Consider the following 22,294-nt stretch of genomic DNA (forward strand, 5'->3'; position numbering starts at 1 on the left):
AGTGCAACAGACACATCGATGACCTGTAGATCCAGATGATCCTCTCCTGGAGAAACTCTCTACTCCATATGAACGGGTCTTCATCTGCCTCGAATAACTGGTTCTCCTCCTGAAGAACCGGTTCTCCTCCTGAAGAACCGGTTGTCCTCCTGAAGAACCAGTTCTCCTCCTGTAGAACTGGTTCTCCTCCTGAGTGGCTCCAGCTCCTCTGTCTCTCTCTCGTCTGTGAGCGTCAGATCTCTCCTTCACTGTGGAACTCCTCCAGGTTTATAATTTTTCCCAAAGAGGTTTTTTGGAGTTTTTCCTGGCCGAAAAGGAGGATCTAAGGACAGGGGACTCTGGGACATTGCCAAGTCCCTATGAACATTGTTTAATCTGTCGCCCTCCGAGGCAACTGCTGTTGTGATTTTGGGCGTTACAAAAATAAATTGAATTGAATTGAAATACGGTAAAAAACAGCGTTTATCTGAACAGTAAATCACAAAGAATTGCACAAAAGAAGAATTATGTTGTTTTGCTTAATTGCAAAACAAAGGAAATAAATTGTTGGCCTAATTAAAATTCAAACCAATGAACCTAAAATATATATCCTATTTTTGCTTAATCAATTGATCAACTTTAAATGGACTTTGCTATAATGTGATGCAGGTGCTACAGAGGGACTAGATCCAAACCCAGCTCTGGTTCAGGCCGGGCTCAGATGAAGGGTAGTTGCGTGGACTCTGGTTAACCCGCCCGGACAGATCCACCGGTCCACAAAGCTTTGGGACGCTTTGTTTCAAATTTGAACTTGACACGCTCATGTGGAGGATGGGACCGGACCGGCCTGGACCCGGACTAAAAGTCTCTGTAGCCCTGCACGGGATAAGGCACAGCACTAAGACGTCATCACTCACACACAAACCCATCCAGAGTCCACTGGACCAAACCCTGTCAGAACCATTCTAGACAGAATACTATTGGTGAGTATTTTGACCGTCCCTGTGGTACTGCTGTATAAAGTTGATATGCTGTAGTTTTATGGTTACTGCAATATGGTCATGGTAATAACTCAAAGGAGAATATTCTACTGTTCATATGATTGCTAAATTACACTTAACGGTTAACTGCATTTTTATTCAAGATCACCCTAATAACAAATAGATTAGGGGCAGTATGTATGTGTGCACTTTTACTTGTTGTGTGTAGTTTTACCGTGCAGTTTAGCATTATTTTGAAGTTGGCAAATTGATAAATCTGGAAGAGTGCCTCTTTTTTGTCGATTTCGCTGTAAAGAAGTTTAATAAATGCGGACTATTGTCTTTCGTACCGTCTGCCCAGTCTTCTTCCATTTTGAAAGCTCTGGGAAACCTCAAGGGTGTGTATTTTCCCCTCTGCTCTTCTCCACCTGCTTGCACTTCTGTCCACCAGGCTGAAAAACAGAAACAGTTTGGAAATCACATCAGCAAGGTGTTGAATCTAGAAGGAATCTAAGGTAGTTATAATGGTGTTTAATTGAATGTGCAGGGTTCACAAGGAATAATAGATAACAAATATAATAAAATAGCATTCACACAATGATCCTCATTCACTCAAAAATGTGTTCATAGAAAATGTTCTCTGCTTCCACTTTAAGAAGATGCTGAGAGAACTCTGTGGCAGATTCTTGACGAGCTCTTAAGAAGCTAAATTCCTTCTTAAATGGGCTAATAATTGCGCCAAATTCAAGAAGATGCAGCAACACCACGTCACTCATGTACATGTTTATCTATATAAGAAAATGTATATGTATTTGCAAAGAAATGGCTTCTAAACTTCCAAATATGGGACCAGTGACGTTGAGATGGTGCGAGGCTGAAAAAAAATGAACGAGGAGGCACTTTTTACAAAAACTATGAGACTGTAATGTTGATTGTGTTTTTATGAAAATGTTTTACAGTTGAATGTGGAATGCATTATCATGTTTTCTTTTTCTTGTTGATTCAATTTGTTGAACCTGAAAAATCGTTGCCGTCTACGTAGAATTGAGAAAGAGAATGGTAAAATCATTGGGACTGGGCAATGATATCCTGAACATACCAAACGACCAAAGCCAGGAAGAATCTGGCAGATCTTGTTCACCCACTGCACTCGCAGTTCAAGGCCTGGTAGGCGCTTCACCGTGCCATGATGTACGACCAATAGACTGAAACACTTTTATCTTTGTAGCTTTTGGCTTCCTCAACAAGTCTTCAGAGCTTGTCATTGCTGCACTTAACCTTCACCTGTACTAACTTATTGTGTATCATGTTCTTCATTTAACTTGTCCCTGTTAAATATTGTGATGTTTTGTATGTATAGGACCACTTTATGTAAATTATAAATAGAAATGGTCCAAGGACGGACACTTGAGGAACGCCTTTATTAAGATCAGAACATTCAGATTAAAAGCATCAGCAGAAACAGCTTGAGCTCTATGTGTGAGGTCATCTGAAAATCATTTTTTAGAATTCTTATGGAACCCAAAAATATCCAGACGATCCAAGAGAATCCAGTGATCCACTGAATCAAAGGCCTTTGACAGATCAACAAAAACAGCAGCACATTCTTCATAATTGTCCAATGCAACAGCAATAACATGCATAACTTTGGCAGCAGCTGTGATAGTTCTGTGCCCTGGTCTAAATCCAGACTGTAGATATTTAAAATGGAATATTTGGTTAAGAAAGCGCGCACCTGGTTACTTAACGTCAAATGCAAATAATTTCCTTATAACTATTAGGTGTGTCTTAATGGACCTGCTTCTTTGAGCCTTTGAGCCCCTCTCACCCAGTGTTAGATTTGCTTCTGTCGAACATGACATTCAGGCCAAATGCAAAATAGTTATAAGGAAATGATCCTTATAACTATTTTGAATACACACGCACGCACGCACACACACACACACACACACACGCACGCACACACACGCACCCACACACACACACACACACACACGCACGCGCACACACACACACACACAGACACACACACACACACACACACACGCACGCACGCACACACACACACACACACACACACACCCAGACACACACACACACACAGACACACACACACACACACAGACACAGAGACACACACACACACACACAGACACACACACACACACACACACACAGACACACACACAGACACACAGACACACACACACACACACACACACAAACAGTCAATCTTCTTTTTCCAAACACCAGTAAAAGTGTAAAGTCAAACCAGGAGATCTGATAAGTATGAATAATATATGGTTAACATTAGGAGCACTGTTACTTCAAAATATGTATGCAGAAATATACACTGGTCCAACTTACTATAAAAACGTTCACTATTTCAGTCGGCTTGGTAAAGTTTCTGTTCAAATGGTTCAAGTTCTCACTGACTCTAATAACGAGGAGGATGTTGGTGTAAATTCTACTTTTACAGCTGGAAAATATATTTCACAATTTTTATGACATTCCATTTTTTTTGTCAGTTTCCTTGTTTTCTTTATTAATAATGTTTTCTGTCATTATGTCAATTACAAAGAACATTCATACATATCTGTAATATTAAAATAAATGACTGCATTACCTTGATCCTTCCAGTCGGTTGCTCCAAAGGGGTTTGGACACAGGCGTTGTCAAGCAGCGTTTATTTGACCACACCCACGATTTGTTTTGGCGTCACAAGAAAGGAAAAACTCCCCACCTTTGCGACTGAGAGACAAAATGATGGAAAAGACGACTGATAAAATGTGTTTCTTTGCTTTATTTTGGCCTCATTTCTGTCTTGTGTTTCACTCAAATTAACTTGTGTAACTATAAGTCAAAATGTAAACTGAACGTATCTTTTGTTGTTGTTGTTGCTGTGACTGCAGAGCTAAACTAGCTCGTTTTGTAACTGCAGGGGGAGATAAAGGACACTTCAACTCAACACCACAATTCATTTCCTCAACACTTGGACTTAGAAACATGTAAGGAGAAAAAGGTCACAAGTTCAAGTGAGTGTCAAATGTAAGTAAAACTGCAGTGTGATGTTTATCTGCTTTTCTAAAACATGACTTCTCTGTGGTCACAAGTTCCAGACGTCACATGCTGCTTCCTCTCACTGTTCGAGAGTCATTCAGAACTGAAACAGAACTGAAAGTGAAAAGTCAAAGGGTTGATAGCTGAAGACAGAAGATCTAGGCTTAGGTCCTTCTCTACAGCGGCGAGTAGCACCGGACACGCCTTCTGCCCCGCACACGCCCTCTGCACCAGACACGCCTTCTGTACCGGACATGCCCACTGCACACGCCCTGTGCACCAGACATGCCCTCTGCACCGGACATGCCAACTGGACATGCCCTCTGCACGGGACACACCCTCAAAGCTTTCAAGAGCATGGACTTTGTGTCTCATCCAAAAATATAACATCCGGACAGTTGGAAATTAGACTCCTTAAAACTGTCTGCAGAAGGCTAACGTTTATTAGCATAGCCACTAGTATAAGCCAGTTGCTAATGACCTGAGTTGATATGGGGATTTTTGGGATAATAGGGAAGATTTTTGGCAACAAATCTGAGTCTCATTTCCTCGTGGCGTGGACAGCCGAGTAGTTCTCCCACTTGTCAATCATTCCCTGCATGCTACTGCACACCTGCAGCCTCGTTCCCAGGACAGCAGCACATTTCCCTGGCTGCGCATGTGTGGTTGATATGCCGGTGTGTGTTTAGCGAAGTGAGCGGCAAGTTCCTTCAGTGCTGCTTCACGCTTCGGAACGCGAAGTACAAAAATGCCTGAGGGACGACAGAGAAAGACTGTGTTCGAGCTCAGAAGAGACGTAAGTCTGTGGAGACGAGAGATGATGCGACCCGTCGCTAATAAACAAACGCACGTGTAGCAGCGGGGCTGTTGGGTGCTTCCACAATGTGTGATGGGAGGCGGCCACTTGGAAACAACAGGAGGGGGGGATCAGTGTGCGCATGCACATTTTTATTAAAGGGACTAACAGTTGCTTGAGTGCTCAAATCGGAAAAAAATCCTCTATTCAACCTTTGATTTGGTTTTATTTAGCGCTAGACCTAAAATGCCAAACATTTAGGGATTTATTTTATAATTAATTAACACAAAGCGGAAGGATAATCACAGACACTGCCTGTGATTATCCATCATGTATCCATCATTAATTATCAATTTATTTTATTAGTTTACAATGAACAAAATATAAAATGATGGTCTACATCACATACAGGACATTCTAGAATCTCTATAGTTTAAAACTGAGCTGGAGCAGGTCAGAATCCTCAGGTGAATTGTCAGTGTCAGGGTCAGAGGTCAGATTCATTCACCTGGTTTATGGTTCATGTCTTTGTTATTACTGGAACGATCCACATTAAACAAAATCTGACACAAAGTTCAACTTCTAAAGGGAAATAACAGCCTCAGAAAGTGGTGCCATTATTCTACTCCACAGATGTGATTGTTGTCATTTAAAGGACTTTGAGACAAAAGATTAATGTGACAATGTAGCCCGGGAATTTTTGTAGTTCCCCTCCATTTTTGTAGTCCTCAGTAGCAGTAGTCCTTAGTTACAGAGTGTGGTTGGAATTCAAGGAGAATGACTCATGAACCGTAGTGTATTTCATACGTGGCAAGCTTCTAGGTCATGAACCGTAGTGTGTTTCCTACGTGGCAAACTTCTGATCCGGCCACGTACTGGGGGCTCTATCCCAGAAATACAGAACGTTTTAGTTTCCTAATTCCTTCCACCTAAAGCCTTAATGAGATGCTACTTCAATCTACTTCAACAAACAACAAGTTTGTGTTTCAAAAGAGTTCACTCCAATTACACTTAAATTCACACATACACAACTGGCACAGTTTCAATATTTTGTTGTATCTCAGGTCTTCAAGGACCTGTCACTGATTTATCCCAGCTCTCCTCCTCCCCCTCTCTCTTGGTGGTATTGTGGGGTCTGGCACCGCTGCTGCTGCAGCAACCGGGGGGTTCAGGATCTGGATGCTGTCTCCTGAGGGGAGTGGGTGTGAGGAAGTCCTTTTCTTTTTTTGTTATATCAAATTTCATTTTTTTTCTTGCATTTTGCCTTCTTAATTCCTGACTTCTGTTTTTTAGTCTTGGCACAGCCTAATGCTGTCATTTTCAATTCTTCATCTTTTTTCTTTGCCGTTTTTGTTTTTTCTTGAACCTTTCTTTTCAATGCAATAGTACTTATAAATGTTCTACATTTATCTATTTTCTCTTCCATCCTATTTATGTTCCTATCCTGAGACTTGGTAACACGTTTTTTGATTTTACCGGAAATGAAAGGTTAAAGTTAGCTGACTTAAGGTTTTATCAACCTTTTTTCTGCAGTCCCTTTGTTTTATCACCCTTTTTTCTTTTTTTTCTTACCAAAAATTTGCTTTTACGCTTTACGCAGTGCGTTCTTCTCTTCTACTACATCACAAATTTATAACAGATTTTCTTGCTCACATTGGGAGAGACGGGCCGTGAAGCCGGACACCTGTCCCTGAACGGGTGCTGAGTGAAGATCTACTACCCTCACTGCCGTGGCCACGGTCTTCACAGGTTACGGCTCCACAGTTCGTCTGTCCATGGGTCTCTTGGCATCTGGCTCAAAGGACCAAATAAAATGTTAAAGTTAAGCCCAAAACATTCCAAAAACAAGACAATGACACAGGAGGCAGTTATTTTACTTGCGCAAGGTGAAATGCTGGAGGTCTCAGTCACAGGATGTCACAAACATCTCTGAGCTCTCTCCGCATCTCTCCTCAGTTTTATTGGAGTTTTATTGTTCACAAAACACTCTGCGGCTAATGGTCCCAAGATAAACACACACAATGTTAGTTTTCACAAGTCCTTGTTTAGACATTAACATTTGCTTCTTATCATGACAACGTTTAAACAACATATATCTTCTGCCCAAACTTGATTTAATGTCTAAACAGATGTGTCCGCTCTGACCATCTTTTACTGCAATGACCAATACAAAAACACTTATATGAGGTTGTACTTTCATGGTTATATATCAATATAAATGATAAGACTTATGCTTTGTTCACATATTATTATTATCACATGGAAGGAGCTCGGAGTAGAGCCGCTGCTCCTCCAGCTGAGGTGGCTCAGGCATCTGTTCCGGATGCCTCCTGGGCGCCTCCCAGGTGAGGTGTTTCGGGCATGTCCCACCGGGAAGAGACCCCGGGAACGACCCAGGACAAGCTGGAGGGACTACGTCTCTCGGCTGGCCTAGGAACGCCTTGGGTTCCCCCTGGAGGAATAGGAAAAGTGTCTGAGGAGAGGGAAGTCTGCTTAGACTGCTGCCCCCGCGATCCGGCCCCAGATAGGCAGAAGAAAATGGATGGATTTACCAAAACCACACGTCTCTTTCCTTGCTCTGACCTCTGCTCAAATCTGTAAAGTGTGCGTCGCGCATCAGCACTTCTTGCACCATTAGCACACACTGCGCTGAACAGTGCGGGGGAGGGGTGGCCACTGTAAAGGAATGTGGGACTTGTAGTTCTGGCTATAAACACGCTATAGGAAATTATTAAATGTAAACTATAAATGTTTTGCAGGCTGGAATAAAACGTCTGGGTGGCCGGATGTGGCCCATAGTGAGAAAGGAGCAGTAATCAAATATATAAAATACTTAAGCTTAAAACACTTAATATATTTTGTTACTGCTGCCTTTGTGGACTTCTAACATTACAATCCTAGGTTACTTTTATTTATTGTTTACAGCCTTTTTTCCCTTTTTTTTTACGACCACAGTGTAAATTAGCCCATTAAAGCAGGGATTGTGGAGGACACGTCTCCTGGGCCAGCATTCTGCAACTGCTGTGTGATCACCTGTTTTTACTTTTACAAGAGTTTGAGCGCTACTTCTCGTGCCATGACGGCAACAAGACAAAATTACGGAGTAATTTATGGACTTAAACACACTGGAGGTGTCATTGTCTCCCATCACTCCTAGATGGGACCGTCTCATTACACAGAAACACACGCAGTGTTAGGCACTAGATGGTGCAATTTTTCAACTTAAACTTCATTGAAAAGCCACTTAATTATTTCAGACTGACGTTAGAAACATTTACAGACTAGTTAATTACAGATATCTAGAATAATCTAACATAAAAAACCCAGTCATTAGATTGGCTTTGAGGTGTTTGTTTTTTCAGATCAATAAAAACACATTGTGTGGATTTTTAGAGTAACTCTTTGAAAGTACAATTACTCAACTTGAAAGCTGTAGTTGCACTTGATAAATTCAAGAAAATTATAAAAGTGTGGTGATAGAGAATTGTTTATGTTTTTGTTTATGAGAGAGATTTTTTCTTGGGTCATATTGGGTGATTTTCTGTCTTGTGATTGATTAAATAAAGGTACATAAAAAACAGCATGGAAACATAACCAGTGTTTTATTTGTTTATTTTATTTTACATGATTCTTGTTCCTAATGCCTTTTCCCAACAACCTTTTACCAAAAAAACCTCGATTAAAGGGGCATCATCTAACTTTCCTTCACTCCTTACGGTCCTTCACCGTAAAGAGATGTTACAAAGATCTTATTGCTTCCATTATTCCACAGTATGGCATCACATTCCTCCACATGACGACCCTTTACTCGTCTCCTCGGGGCTTTGAACGTGTCTTGGACCTTTTTCTCTCATTACATTCTCAGATCAATAAAACCTCGGCCGCTCCAGATGTTTTGGCCTGAGCCCGGCTTTGACCTGACTCTGGATTTACATATTCAGACTCACTTTAAGGGACAAACTGGAACTTCACAGGGACCGTCATGGACAAAATATCTCTACAGGCTTCAATTGCAAATTTCTTTTGAATTTGAACAAGGGCTGTGCAAATTATATCATCAGGATTGCAATTATAAATAACACTAACCTTTTTTATCTCAAACTATTTCAACTATGATCCAAATAATCGTGATAATGATTTTCCCACAACCGCACAGCCCATGAAAAAGAAAATACACCGTCACACGTTGTAATATTTGTAGGACTTTAAGCTTTGGTCACCGCCCACATTCACTGGCATATTTCAATAAGCTTCTGCAACATTAAAAGATTTATCCAGTGTTGCATTATTTTTCACCAATCAATACTGGAAATACTTATTTATACAACAATTGATGTTATTTCTTTTTTTTTTTAACCACTGCAGTACTTTGAAAACTTAACCTAACCCGTAGTAAAATGTGCTGAATAAAACATTTTAATATTTTTTTACACAAAAACACCTGGATTATATTGGATATAGAAAAGCACATGGTAAATCCCAAAATTTCAAGAATACAATTTTTTCGCTCACACAACTGTGTCTAACCTTAGGGCTTTCATAAAAACCCTCTGTGCGTCCACAGCCAGTGCATTTAGTATGTAATTTAGTGCTTTGTAGGTCGTAAAAGTAGAAAGACCCATTGCAAAAGGTATTCCCAAAAATGGGATGAACCTGGTCCCTTCCTCTAAAGCTGCAGCTGTGACGTGAGTAGCCGACATGGACAACACTTTGAGTATAAGACCTATGGTTAGTTTTTCTTGAGATGCCAGAGGTGACTTTATCTCCGCCATAAGCTCCTCCAAAGACACTCCACTGACTTCGGACAGCTTCTGCAGTGACTCTAGAGTAAGACCTAGTGAACCTACGCACTCTATTGCAAAACGTAATATCATGCTAACATCCAAAGCCTCAGAAATACCAGGGACAGGCACAGCTGCTCCAACTGCAGACGCTAAAGCAAACCATTTTATTTGACTCCCTAAAGTCTCCTTCTTTTGCTTGATGATGTTCAAACTGATGTTTGGCAGAGCTAAGAGCAACATATCCCGTTGGTGTTGAGGAAGTTCCTTCTCTAAGGTTTTCCACAAAGCCTCAAATTCATACAGGTGAAGTTTGTGACCAGACACCAGGAAGATCTTTGGAGACTCCATGCCGAGGTCAGTCAGTTCTGTATTTTAATATAAACAAGTTACAACTTAATCAGGAGATACAAATTCACAAGGAACAACCCCAACACACACTTACCTTTAATGCAATTGTCCCTGATGGTTTTAAGAAGAGCTTCTTCATTGAAGTTTGGATCATCCTCTCTCTCATCTTGCACGCTGTGGTCAATCTTAGATCGAACAAAGTAGAACTTTTTATTCATCTTCATAATTTCTTGAGCCAGTTTTGCATCATTTTCTCTGAAGCGATCACTGGAAACGATGATGAAGAAGTCGTACTTCTCAAACCCCACACGCTGCAGGTATACGTCAGCTTTAAACTGAGTGGTACCGACCCCGGGCAGATCCGAGATTCTGATGTTGGGGTTTTGTGGATGCGGGTACTCTGTGGGTTCTGTCGTGGTCTCCACTGCACCCGTAGGTGCAGCTCCTTCTGTTTTGTTTTTTATTCCTCTGAGAGCGTTGACCAGAGTAGATTTGCCAGAGCCAGACACTCCAGTGATTGCAATGTTCAGAGGAAGGCTGCTTAGCTTTTCTAAACGCTTCAGAGCCAATTGAGCTGCTTGACCCTGTTCATTGTTTTGAAGTGCAGTTTGGAGTTCTTCAGTAAACTCTTTATCAAAGATGATTTCTGGAAAAAGAACAATTATCATAAAATGTATGATTATTTTAAACATAGATTTATTGTCTTCAGTACCCGTCCAGTCTTGGTCCATGTCAAACATCACTGGGACACTTCTTCACCCTCTGTTCTGCTCCAGCTGCTGCTCCGCTGACCACCAGGCTGTCAAACAGATGAAGATTGAAGATGACAAATGCACAACCGCAAGTTGAGACACGTTTGAGCATTAATAGTTTTTTAGAATTGAGGACAGTGCCCTCTTCTGATGTAACACACGACAGTGAAGACACTGCTTTGAGAAGTTCCAGATCCTCAATCGACTCGTGCTGCTAAACCTGAGAAATAATAAATTATAATAAAGTACGTAAAGTACGTTTTGGGGTCATTTCCTATCTCTCAATGCATTTTTGGTACATTTCGGGGCCCTGACGCGCCAATTTTTTTATTTTAGAAAAGGGAAATAGCCAGAATGTAGAGAGGCACGATTTTTAGAGCTTTGCAAATTTTTGTGACTTTTCGTCAGTGTGTTCACAGGGTGAAAAATAGGGGGGTTGGTCCCGAGAAGAAAGAAGAAGAAAGAATAATAATATTCCGATGCAAACACAATGTTTCCCATTTTTCAAATATCATAAACTATACATTTTCGGAAAGCGCTCGCGCTTTCCTACCTCATGGTGTGGGTCCCTGGTCACTGAAGGGTACTTTCGTTAATTTTAATAGGCCTCTCGCCAGCTTGTGGCGCTCGGGCCTAACAATAAAAATAGCTGACATAAGACAAATAATACTACTAATAATGGTAAAGTAAACACTCTTATTTACATCAGTTATATGCACATGAATATGACATTTATTGCGTGTGAGTATGACAGTAATTGCACATGAATATGACGGTATTGCACATGGTTAAGTCAGTCAGTATTGCACGTGTTCAGGGCAAACAGTTTTTGTTATAAAGTCTGACAGCAGCAGGAAGGAAAGACCTACGGAACCTTTCCTTCACACAGCGAGGGTGGATCAGTCTCTCACTGAAGCTGCTCTCCAGAGCGGAGAGAGTGTCCTGCAGGGGGCGACACTCATGGTCCAGCATAGATGTGAATCTAGCCAGGACCCTCCTGTCCCCCACCTCCTGCACCGAGTCCAGAGCACAGCCCAGGACGGAGCTGGACTTCTTGATGACTCTGTCCAGCCTCTTCCTCTCCCTCTCTGTGATGCTGCTGCTCCAGCAGGCCACACCTACAGGAGCTGATGCCACCACAGAGTCGTAGAAGGTCTTCAGGAGTGGCCCTGTCACTCCAAAAGACCTGAGTCTCCTCAGGAGGTAGAGCCGACTCTGGCTCTTCCTGTACAGTCTGTGTTATGAGTCCAGTCCAGTTTGTGGTTCAGATGAACACCCAGGTACTTGTATGAGTCACACTCTCAATGTCCCTTCACTGGATGTTCACTGGTGAGGGGGCGTGGCCTCTGTGGAAGTCCACCACCATCTCCTTGGTCTTCCCCGCATTGATGAAGAGGTGGTTCCGCTGACACCAGTCCACAAAGTCCTGCTCCAGTCCTCCACATCATCGTCTGTGATGAGTCCGATGATGGCAGAGTGGTCAGAGAACTTCTGCAGGACACAGCTGTCCATGTCATGTCTGAAGTCTGCAGTGTAGAGGGTGAAGAGAAAGGGCGCGAGGACGGTGCCCTGGGGCGCCCCCACACTGCAGGTCCGAGTGTCAGACACACAGTCCCGTGCTCTCACAAACTGGGGTCGGTCTGTGAGGTAGTCCAGGATCCACTCTGCAGGTCATACTCCACACCAGCCGTCTCCAGCTTGTCCCTCAGGAGCAGCGGCTGGATGGTGTTGAAGGCTGTACCTCCTACTGTGCTTTTAGAGACTCTTGGGACCACACGAGTCTCTAACAGCACAGCACCTCCTACTGTGCTAAAAGCACAGTAGAGCCTTCTGGTGGTCTTAAGAGTCTCTAAAAGCACAGTAGGAGGTAGAGCCTTCTGGTGGTAACTCTATCTGCTTCGCACTGCTTTTTGCCCGCTGCAGTTTGCATATCGGCCTGGCATTGGAGTGGAGGACGCCGTCATCTCCTGCTGCACCGCTCCCTCTCTCACCTGGAAAAGCTTGGCAGCTCTGTGAGGATCCTGTTCTTTGATCTCTCCAGCGCCGCCAACACCATCAGCTCCTGAGGGACAAGCTGGAGACGGCTGGTGTGGAGTACGACCTGGCAGAGGGGATCCTGGACCCAAGAGTCTCTAAAAGCACAGTAGGAGGTAGAGCTCCTGTCTTATGAAATCAGCTCCTGTCCATGTTAAAGAGGCCGACACAGTCTCTTCATTTAAGTCCAGGCTTAAAGCGTTCCTCTTTGAAATGGTTTATGGTCAGGCCAGTTAGGAACAGAAATATAAAGCTACAGTTTCAGCTCCGCTGCCCTAGGAGCAACTATGGGGGAAGTATGGCAGCTTGAGCTCTATCCTCTGATAAACACTTATTCTATCAAACTATATTTCATATTTGAGTTCTCCTGAGTCTGTTCACTGCTGGTCACATGTTCTTCTTCCTCTCGGGGAGTGCTTCTGTTTCAGACACTGCTGGAGAACCTCGTGTCTCCTCCTGATGGTTCTGTCTCCACAGTGTCATGACAGGATGAATGTTGTTTTTAAACTACACAAAAAGTTTCAAATCTTGAAAATCATGACTCTTTCTGAGAGAACAAATGTGGCACTATGACAGGTTGACAATTCTCTGAAGAAACAGAAACTACACATGTTTTTATCCACATTATATATTATATCAAGTTTTTATACAATATCATCTCTATACAATAACATCTCTCTTAAAATGTGTAACTTCAGGAGTTAAATACCTCAGATGTACAGTGTAATGTGTCTATAATCGTCCGTGTAAACCCCCAAATCTTAATCTTTTTTATTGATCTGCTTCTCTCCATTTAAGCCCCTCCCACCCAGTGTTAAACTTGCTTCTGTCCAACAAAACATTCAGGTCAAATGCAAATCATTTGACTTATAACTATTCATTCTTTTTCAGGGTCGTGGATGATTGGAGCCTGTCCCAGTGACTTTGGGCCTTAGGCGGGGTTCTCCCTGGACAGGGGCCAACTCGTCGTAGTCCTTATAACTACTTTGAATATAAATATGACACACACACAACAGAAGTGAAGCCTCCGTTTCCAAACACCAGTAAAAGTCTTACTCTGATAAGTATGAATAATATATGGTTAATGTTAGATGTGAACAGCAGCACAGTTACTTTTATATATATATATAATATTATATACACAGTGGTCCAACAAAATACTAACAAATACACATAATAAATGAGTGCATTACCTTGATCCTTCCAGTCGGTTGATCCAAGTGCGTTTGGAGACAGTTGTCGAGCAGGGTTTATTTGACCACACCCACGTTATTAAACTGGCTTGATTTGGTTTCACAACATTCCAATCAGCATTCTTTCATTGGAAAACTCCCCTCCTTTCCTTTTGTGGATATTGATCAAATTATTGTCATGTCTGTGTCCGATTTATAATGCGTCACGACGATCTTACCGCATATGGGTCACAATGAACTTTCTGTGTATTTTCTGATTATCTGTGGACTAGTCTAAACAATCTTAAGCTGACTTCCTGACATCGTCATGCCATTTTATCAGATCCAAGCAACAGCTTTATAAAACACAGCTAAATCTTGTGAAGAGTCGAATCTCAGCTGCAGACGAACAACACGCTACTGTTTTGCCTTTTTTCCCCTGTTTTCATCAAATAAAGAACTTGAGATCGATCCTCGGCTAAACTTCGACACTTTATGTGTCACAATGTAAACTGAAAGTACACGTAATAAAATAAATGAGTGCATTACCTTGATCCTTCCAGTCGGTTGATCTAAGAGCGTTTGGACACAGGTGTTGTCAGGCGTTTATTTGACCACACCCAGGTTAATCAACATTCTTTCATTAGAAAACTCCTCACCTTTCCTTTATGCGTCACAATGTAAACTGAACGTATCTTTTGTTGTTGTTGTTGCTATGACTGCAGAGCTAAACTAGCTCGTTTTTGTAACTGCAGGGGGAGATAAAGGACACTTCAACTCAACACCACAATTAATTTCCTCTACACTTGGACTTAGAAACATGTTATTTAAGGAGAGAAAGGTCACGAGGTCACGTCTGTGTCAAATGTGAGTAAAGCTGCAGTGTGATGTTGTTTATCTGCTTTTCTACAACTGTTTACTTGATTTTGATTTTTAGACGTCAGGTACAAACTAAATGTAAAGCAGTTATTGACTTTTATATTTGTCATTAGACTGTTGCAGTTCTGTCACGTTTTACTTCTGGTTTGAGCTTTTACAGAAGAAAATGAAAAATAAAAAAAAATTCCACTGATTATGACGTGATCCGTACAACCTTTATCCATGTGTTTGAGTCACATGACTTCTCTGTGGTCACATGTTACAGAGGTCATGTGTTTGAGTCACATGACTTCTCTGTGGTCACATGTTCAGAGGTCATGTGTTTGAGTCACATGACTTCTCTGTGGTCACATGTTCAGAGGTCATGTGTTTGAGTCACATGACTTCTCTGTGATCACATGTTCAGAGGTCATGTGTTTGCGTCACATGACTTCTCTGTGGTCACATGTTCAGAGGCCATGTGTTTGAGTCACATGACTTCTCTGTGATCACATGTTCAGAGGCCATGTGTTTGAGTCACATGACTTCTCTGTGATCACATGTTCAGAGGCCATGTGTTTGCGTCACATGACTTCTCTGTGGTCACATGCTGCAGAGGTCATGTGTTTGAGTCACATGACTTCTCTGTGGTCACATGTTCAGAGGTCATGTGTTTGAGTCACATGACTTCTCTGTGGTCACATGTTACAGAGGTCATGTGTTTGAGTCACATAACTTCTCTGTGGTCACATGTAGCAGAGGTCATGTGTTTGAGCCACATGACTTCTCTGTGGTCACAAGTTACAGAGGTCATGTGTGTGAGTCACATGACTTCTCTGTGGTCACATGTAGCAGAGGTCATGTGTTTGAGCCACATGACTTCTCTGTGGTCACATGTTACAGAGGTCATGTGTTTGAGTCACATGGCTTCTCTGTGGTCACATGTTACAGAGGTCATGTGTTTGAGTCACATGACTTCTCTGTGGTCACATGTTACAGAGGTCATGTGTTTGAGTCACATGACTTCTCTGTGGTCACATGTTACAGAGGTCATGTGTTTGAGTCACATGACTTCTCTGTGGTCACATGTTCAGACGTCACATGCTGTTTTCTCTCGCTGTTCGAGAGTCATGAAAAACAGAGCTAAAAGTGAAAAGTCAAAGGGTCGATGGTTGAAAAAGAAAGAAGTTTTGATCTTTGGTCCGTCTCTAAAGCAGCGAGAAGCACTGGACACACCCTCTGCCCCGGACACACCCTCTGCCCCGGACACACCCTCTGCCCCGGACACACCCTCTGCCCCGGACACACCCTCTGCCCCGGACACACCCTCTGCCCCGGACACACCCTCTGCCCCGGACACACCCTCTTTGTGTCTGATCCTAAAATATATCACAGTTGGAAATGAGCCTCCTTAAAACTGTCTGCAGTAGGCTAACCTTTATTTGCATACTCATTAGCATTAGCATTAGCATTAGCATTAGCATTAGCTGCTAACCACCTGAAACAAACAGAGCTGTTTGCTTCAGATCGGTAGCAGCGGTAACAACCTGGAGTTCAACGCCCAGAAGACAGCGGAGCCCCCCCCCTCACCCATTGTATTTTCTTGACATGATTTTTTTTGTAAATCTCCTTTCTCTTTTCCCGTGAACCTCCACCAGGAGCCACAGGTCGACTGAAGTATTGAACACACACACACACACACACATACACACACACACACACACACACACCACACACACACACATACACACACACACACACACACACACACACACCACACACACACACACACACACACACACATACACACACACACACATACACACACACACACACACACACACACATACATACACACACACACACATACACACACACACACACACACACACACACACACCACACACACACCACACACACACACACACACACACACACCACACACACACACACTCACACACACTCACACACACACACACACATACACACACACACACACACACACACACACCACACACACACCACACACACACACACACACACACACACCACACACACACACACACACACACACCACACACACACACACACACACACACACACACACACACACACACACACACACCACACACACACCACACACACACACACACACACACACACACCTCTTTTCCCCTGAACCAGTAAAAGTCGGCTACATAAAGTTTCTGTTCAAATGGTTCAAGTTCTGACTGACTAATAACGAGGACGATGTTTGTATAATTTCTACTTTCAGCTGGAATTCACCAATATTTATGCCATTAAATTTTTTTGTCAGTTTCATTGTTTTCTGTATTAATAATGTTTTCTGTCATTATGTCAATTACAAAGAACATGTCTGTAATATTAAAATAAATGACTGCATTACCTTGATCCTTCCAGTCGGTTGCTCCAAGTGCGTTTGGACACAGGCGTTGTCGGGCAGCGTTTATTTGACCACACCCACGATTTGTTTTGACGTCACAAGATTCTAATCTGCGTTATTCTATCAAGAAAAACTCCCCACTTTTCTGACTGAGAGACAGAATTATGGACAAAACGACTGATAAAATATGTTTCTTTGCTTTATTTTGGCCTCATTTCTGTTTCACTCAAATTAACTTTATGTGTCAAAATAGAAAATGAACATATCTTTTGTTGTTGCTGTGACTGCAGAGCTAAACTAGCTTGTTTGTAACTGCATGGGGAGATAAAGGACACTTCAACTCAACACAACTATTAATTTCCTCAACACTTGGACTTAAAGGTCCCATAACATGCAAAATCGACTTTTCAGAGCTTTTAACCTTCTTACATTGCTATTTGTGCTTCATATATGTATAGAGTGTTTTTTTGATTGATTCCCGCAGTGTTTAGTTATAGTACAGACTATCTCCTTTCCTCGAATCTCCAAACTGACGGGCGGTGGGGCAAGACCGCGTCATAAGGGCAAGCACGCATCACCAGCGCGGAGCAGATAGCTGTGGGGCTACGTCACGGGTGGGCGGGGCACACACGCGCTCTGAGACTACGTCAAGGGATGGGCGGGGCACACACGCGCTCTGAGACTACTTCACGGGATGGGCGGGGCACACACGCGCTCTGAGACTACGTCACGGGTGGGCGGGGCACACACGCGCTCTGAGACTACTTCACGGGATGGGCGGGGCACACACGCGCTCTGAGACTACGTCACGGGTGGGCGGGGCACACACGCGCTCTGAGACTACGTCACGGGTGGGCGGGGCACACACGCGCTCTGAGACTACTTCACGGGATGGGCGGGGCACACACGCGCTCTGAGACTACGTCAAGGGATGGGCGGGGCACACACGCGCTCTGAGACTACTTCACGGGATGGGCGGGGCACACACGCGCTCTGAGACTACGTCACGGGTGGGCGGGGCACACATGCGCTCTGAGACTACTTCACGGGATGGGCGGGGCACACACGCGCTCTGAGACTACGTCACGGGTGGGCGGGGCACACACGCGCTCTGAGACTACGTCACGGGTGGGCGGGGCACACACGCGCTCTGAGACTACGTCACGGGTGGGCGGGGGAGCCAGATGGCTCTTCACAAGGGTGGGGGCAAATATCAAACCAAGCCGTTTGCATTTCCGGGTTGGTGAGGGGGTCCAAGGTCTGGGTGATATTTCTTAACTATTATGTTAAGGGTGTTGCACAACCCTTATTATTATCAATTATACACTTAGGATAGACTACGAAACGTGAAAAAAGCATGTTATGGCACATTTAACATGTTATTTAAAGGTTGAATGGACGATTTTTTTGGCCCAAATCTGAGTCTTATTTCCTGCCAATTAGTCCTGCCACCTTTCAATGATAAAACGTACCTACCGCTCACCTGCAGCCGCGTGCGGTTCGTCCTCAGCGCATTGATCTATCATAATATAGTTCCCTAAGTGTACGGGACAAAATGAAGACGGAGAAAGACAGTTGGAGCTGACTCAGAAGAAGACGGAAATCTACGGGAGACGAGAGATGATGAGATCCGTCGCGCTAATAAACAAACGCACATGTGTGTTGTATCAGTCCACACGGGGGAGTGGCATGTGCACGGGGGAGTGGCATGCGCACGGGGGAGTGGCATGTGCACGGGGGAGTGGCATGTGCACGGGGGAGTGGCATATGCACGGGGGAGTGGCACTTCCGCCTGAGTTCTTAAATCGCCGAAAAATCGTCGATTGCGCCTTTAAGGAGAGAAAGGTCACGAGGTCAAGTCTGTGTCAAATGTGAGTAAAGCTGCAGTGTGATGTTGTTTATCTGCTTTTCTACAACTGTTTACTTGATTTTGTTTTTTAGACGTCAGGTACAAACTAAATGTAAAGCAGTTATTGACTTTTATATTTGTCATTAGACTGTTGCAGTTCTGTCACGTTTTACTTCTGGTTTGAGCTATTACTGAAGAAAATGAAAAAGACTAATTTTTTCCACTGATTGTGACGTGATCATGACCTTTATCCATGTGCAGAGGTCATGTGTTTGAGTCACATGACCTCTCTGTGGTCACATGTTGCAGAGTAGCGCCGGACACACCTTCTGCCCCGGACACACCCTCTGCCCCGGACACACCCTCTGCCCCGGACACACCCTCTGCCCCGGACACACCCTCTGCCCCGGACACACCCTCTGCCCCGGACACACCCTCTGCCCCGGACACACCCTCTTTGTGTCTGATCCTACAATATATCACAGTTGGAAATGAGGCTCCTTAAAACTGTCTGCAGTAGGCTAACCTTTATTTGCATACTCACTAGCATTAGCATTAGCATTAGCATTAGCATTAGCATTAGCATTAGCATTAGCATTAGCTGCTAACCACCTGAAACAAACAGAGCTGTTTGTTTCAGGTCGGTAGCAGCTAAAGCCTCAATCTGGAGTGATCTCTGGAGTGATCTCTGTAACTCCACTTGTCCAAACAAGGTCTAAACCAGGTCTAAACCAGGTCTGAACCAGGACTAAACCAGGACTAAACCAGGCCTAAACCAGGTCTAAACCAGGTCTAAACCAGGACTAAACCAGGACTAAACCAGGTCTAAACCAGGTCCAAACCAGGGCTAGACTAGGTCTAAACAAGGTCTAAACCAGGTCTAAACCAGGTCTAAACCAGGTCTAAACCAGGTCTAAACCAATGTAAATACCACTGAGTGTTTGTGCAGTGAATAATTCAGGTGTGTCCCGTTGGGTGTGACTCCTCAGGGTGTCATTAGCCCTGGATCAGAGGGGTCTCCTGAGGCTGAGCGCAGGGGCAGATAAACACTGCAAAATCCCAAAGGAGCCGGACCAAATGACATCACACACTTTCAGTTTCACCACGTGCACAAGTGAAAGACTAAAGCTGTGTTTACATTTGCACACATGGATCACAATGAGACCAAACCGAAACCAAACCAGGACCAAACCAGGACCAAACCAAGACCAAACCAAAACCAAACCAGGACCAAACCAGGACCAAACTAGGACCAAACCAAGACCAAACCAAAACCAAACCAGGACCAAACCTGGACCAAACCAGGACCAAACCTGGACCAAACCAAGACCAAACCAGGACCAAACCAGGACCAAACCTGGACCAAACCAAGACCAAACCAGGACCAAACCAGGACCAAACTAGGACCAAACCAAGACCAAACCTGGACCAAACCAAGACCAAACCAGGACCAAACCAGGACCAAACTAGGACCAAACCAAGACCAAACCAAGACCAAACCAGGACTAAACAAGGAGAAGTGTGGACCCATAAAATAAAATATAAACAGGTCAAAAATATCTCAAGTGCTTCACCAAGAGGGTTCTTCTAGAGCTGTGCATTTGAGTCTCTGAATTTTAATGGGGGGGTTTTTCACACAAAAATATAAGTTCTTGAGGTTTTAATGATTGAGAAGATTAAACTTTCTGTAAAACTTACTTTGAGGATAATTTGGGCCAGTTTCCTCGGCCCAGATCAAGAATGCACAGACTGGACATCAGGCCAAACTCAAACAGAACTGTGCAATCAGAAGTCAAAACTGAAACGCACAAGTTCCTTGTTCTTCATCATTGGACAAAATCAAACCTTTAGTCTTTATTTCTCCCCCTTCAAGGTCAGGTCCTCTACCAGAGGCCCCTGGGAGCTCGAGGGTTCTTCAGTATTTTTGCTGTTCATGCACTTTTCTGGATCGAGATGTTTGATGTTTTTTCTGTATCTACTCAAGCCATTCCTCCAGTTTGGGGGTCATTCCTCCAGTTTGGGGGTCACTGCCCCAAGTGCTCCGGTCACTACGGGCACCACCAGTGCTAGTGTACAGTCTCAGGGTGCTGGATTGGGGATGGAACCCTCCATGTATGGTCAGGAGCTTTCGTGTCTTAACATCTGTGTTCTGTATCTCCTCCTTTGGCCAACTGATTATTCCTGCAGGGTATCATATCACTGGCAGGGCGTGGCAGGGTCTGAGAACTGGCAGGGCTTAGCTGTTTATTGCCCGGGACTTCTTCTTGCCATTTAGCGGGCTTCTGAGGACTTGCCTCACTTGTTGTAGGTATTTGGCAGTAGCCGCTTTCATTGATACCTCTTTGAGGTTGCCATTTGCCTGTGGGATTCCCAGGTACTTGTAATGTCTGCTATTGTTCCATCTGGGAGTGAGACCCCCTCTGTGTGGACTACCTTCCCTCTCTTGGTCACTATCCGCCCACACTTCTCTAGTCCGAATGACATTCTGATATCTGAGCTGTAGATCCTGGTGGTGTGGATCAGTGAGTCAATGTCCCGCTCGCTCTTAGCATACAGCTTGATGTCATCCATGTAGAGGAGGTGACTGATGGTAGCCCCATCCCTGAGTTGGTATCCATAGCCAGACTTGTGGATTATTTGGCTGAGGGGGTTCGAACCAATGCAGAACAGCAGTGAGGACAGCGCATCACCTTGGTATATGCCACATTTGATGCACAAGTGATGGTCACTTTAGTCTTAGTCGCCTAAAGTGACCACCTAGGGATGAGCCACGGGCGCAGAGCAGCAGTGTAAGACGCTCCTCTGTCGCTGAACCCTCACCCGCTCTGTCACTTGTGAAGTGTTCAGATTCAAGGCACCCTCGTATAAATAATGCCAAAAAGTCACATCTCAGAAAACTATTTCAGGCGTCAGACCAAATAACTTAAAGGCGCAATGGACGATTTTTCGGCGATTTGCGAATTCAGGCGGAAGTGCGCATGCCACTCCCCCGTGCACATGCCACTCCCCCGTGTGGACTGATACAACACACACGTGCGTTTGTTTATTAGCGCGACGGATCGAATCGCATCTCTCGTCTCCTGCAGATTTCCGTCTATTTCTGCGTCAGCTCGAACAGTCTTTCTCCGTCTTCATTTTGTCCCGTACACTGAGGGAACTATATTATGATAGATCAATGCGCTTAGACACGCAAAAACGTGGGGACGAGCCTGACGCGGCTGCAGGTGAACGGTAGGTGCGTTTTATGATTGATACGTGGCAGGACTAATCGTCAGTCC

General features: G+C 43.9%; 1 protein-coding gene across 2 annotated transcripts in view; it reads right to left on the bottom strand.

Annotated features, from left to right (window-relative positions):
- Positions 1-8,434: 8,434 nt before the first annotated feature.
- The window catches only part of LOC140370113 (interferon-inducible GTPase 5-like), a 38,158-nt gene continuing 24,298 nt past the window's right edge, over positions 8,435-22,294 (bottom strand). The window contains exons 1-4 of one of the 2 annotated variants that reach the window (XM_072457086.1): positions 13,927-13,998; positions 10,660-10,746; positions 10,042-10,593; positions 8,435-9,964 (exon numbers count right to left, since the gene is read on the bottom strand). In XM_072457086.1, the coding sequence (XP_072313187.1) occupies positions 9,324-9,964; positions 10,042-10,593; positions 10,660-10,687 (1,221 nt within the window). In that variant the 5' untranslated portion in view covers positions 10,688-10,746; positions 13,927-13,998 and the 3' untranslated portion in view covers positions 8,435-9,323. Of the gene's footprint in view, positions 9,965-10,041; positions 10,594-10,659; positions 10,747-13,926; positions 13,999-22,294 lie in introns of those variants that run through there. The other variant, XM_072457090.1, reaches the window with a different exon arrangement.

The sequence above is a fragment of the Eucyclogobius newberryi genome, unplaced genomic scaffold (genome assembly GCF_026437365.1).
Source record: "Eucyclogobius newberryi isolate DKJ021-1_F unplaced genomic scaffold, fEucNew1.0.hap1 SCAF_21, whole genome shotgun sequence".
NCBI classification, from domain to species: domain Eukaryota; kingdom Metazoa; phylum Chordata; class Actinopteri; order Gobiiformes; family Gobiidae; genus Eucyclogobius; species Eucyclogobius newberryi.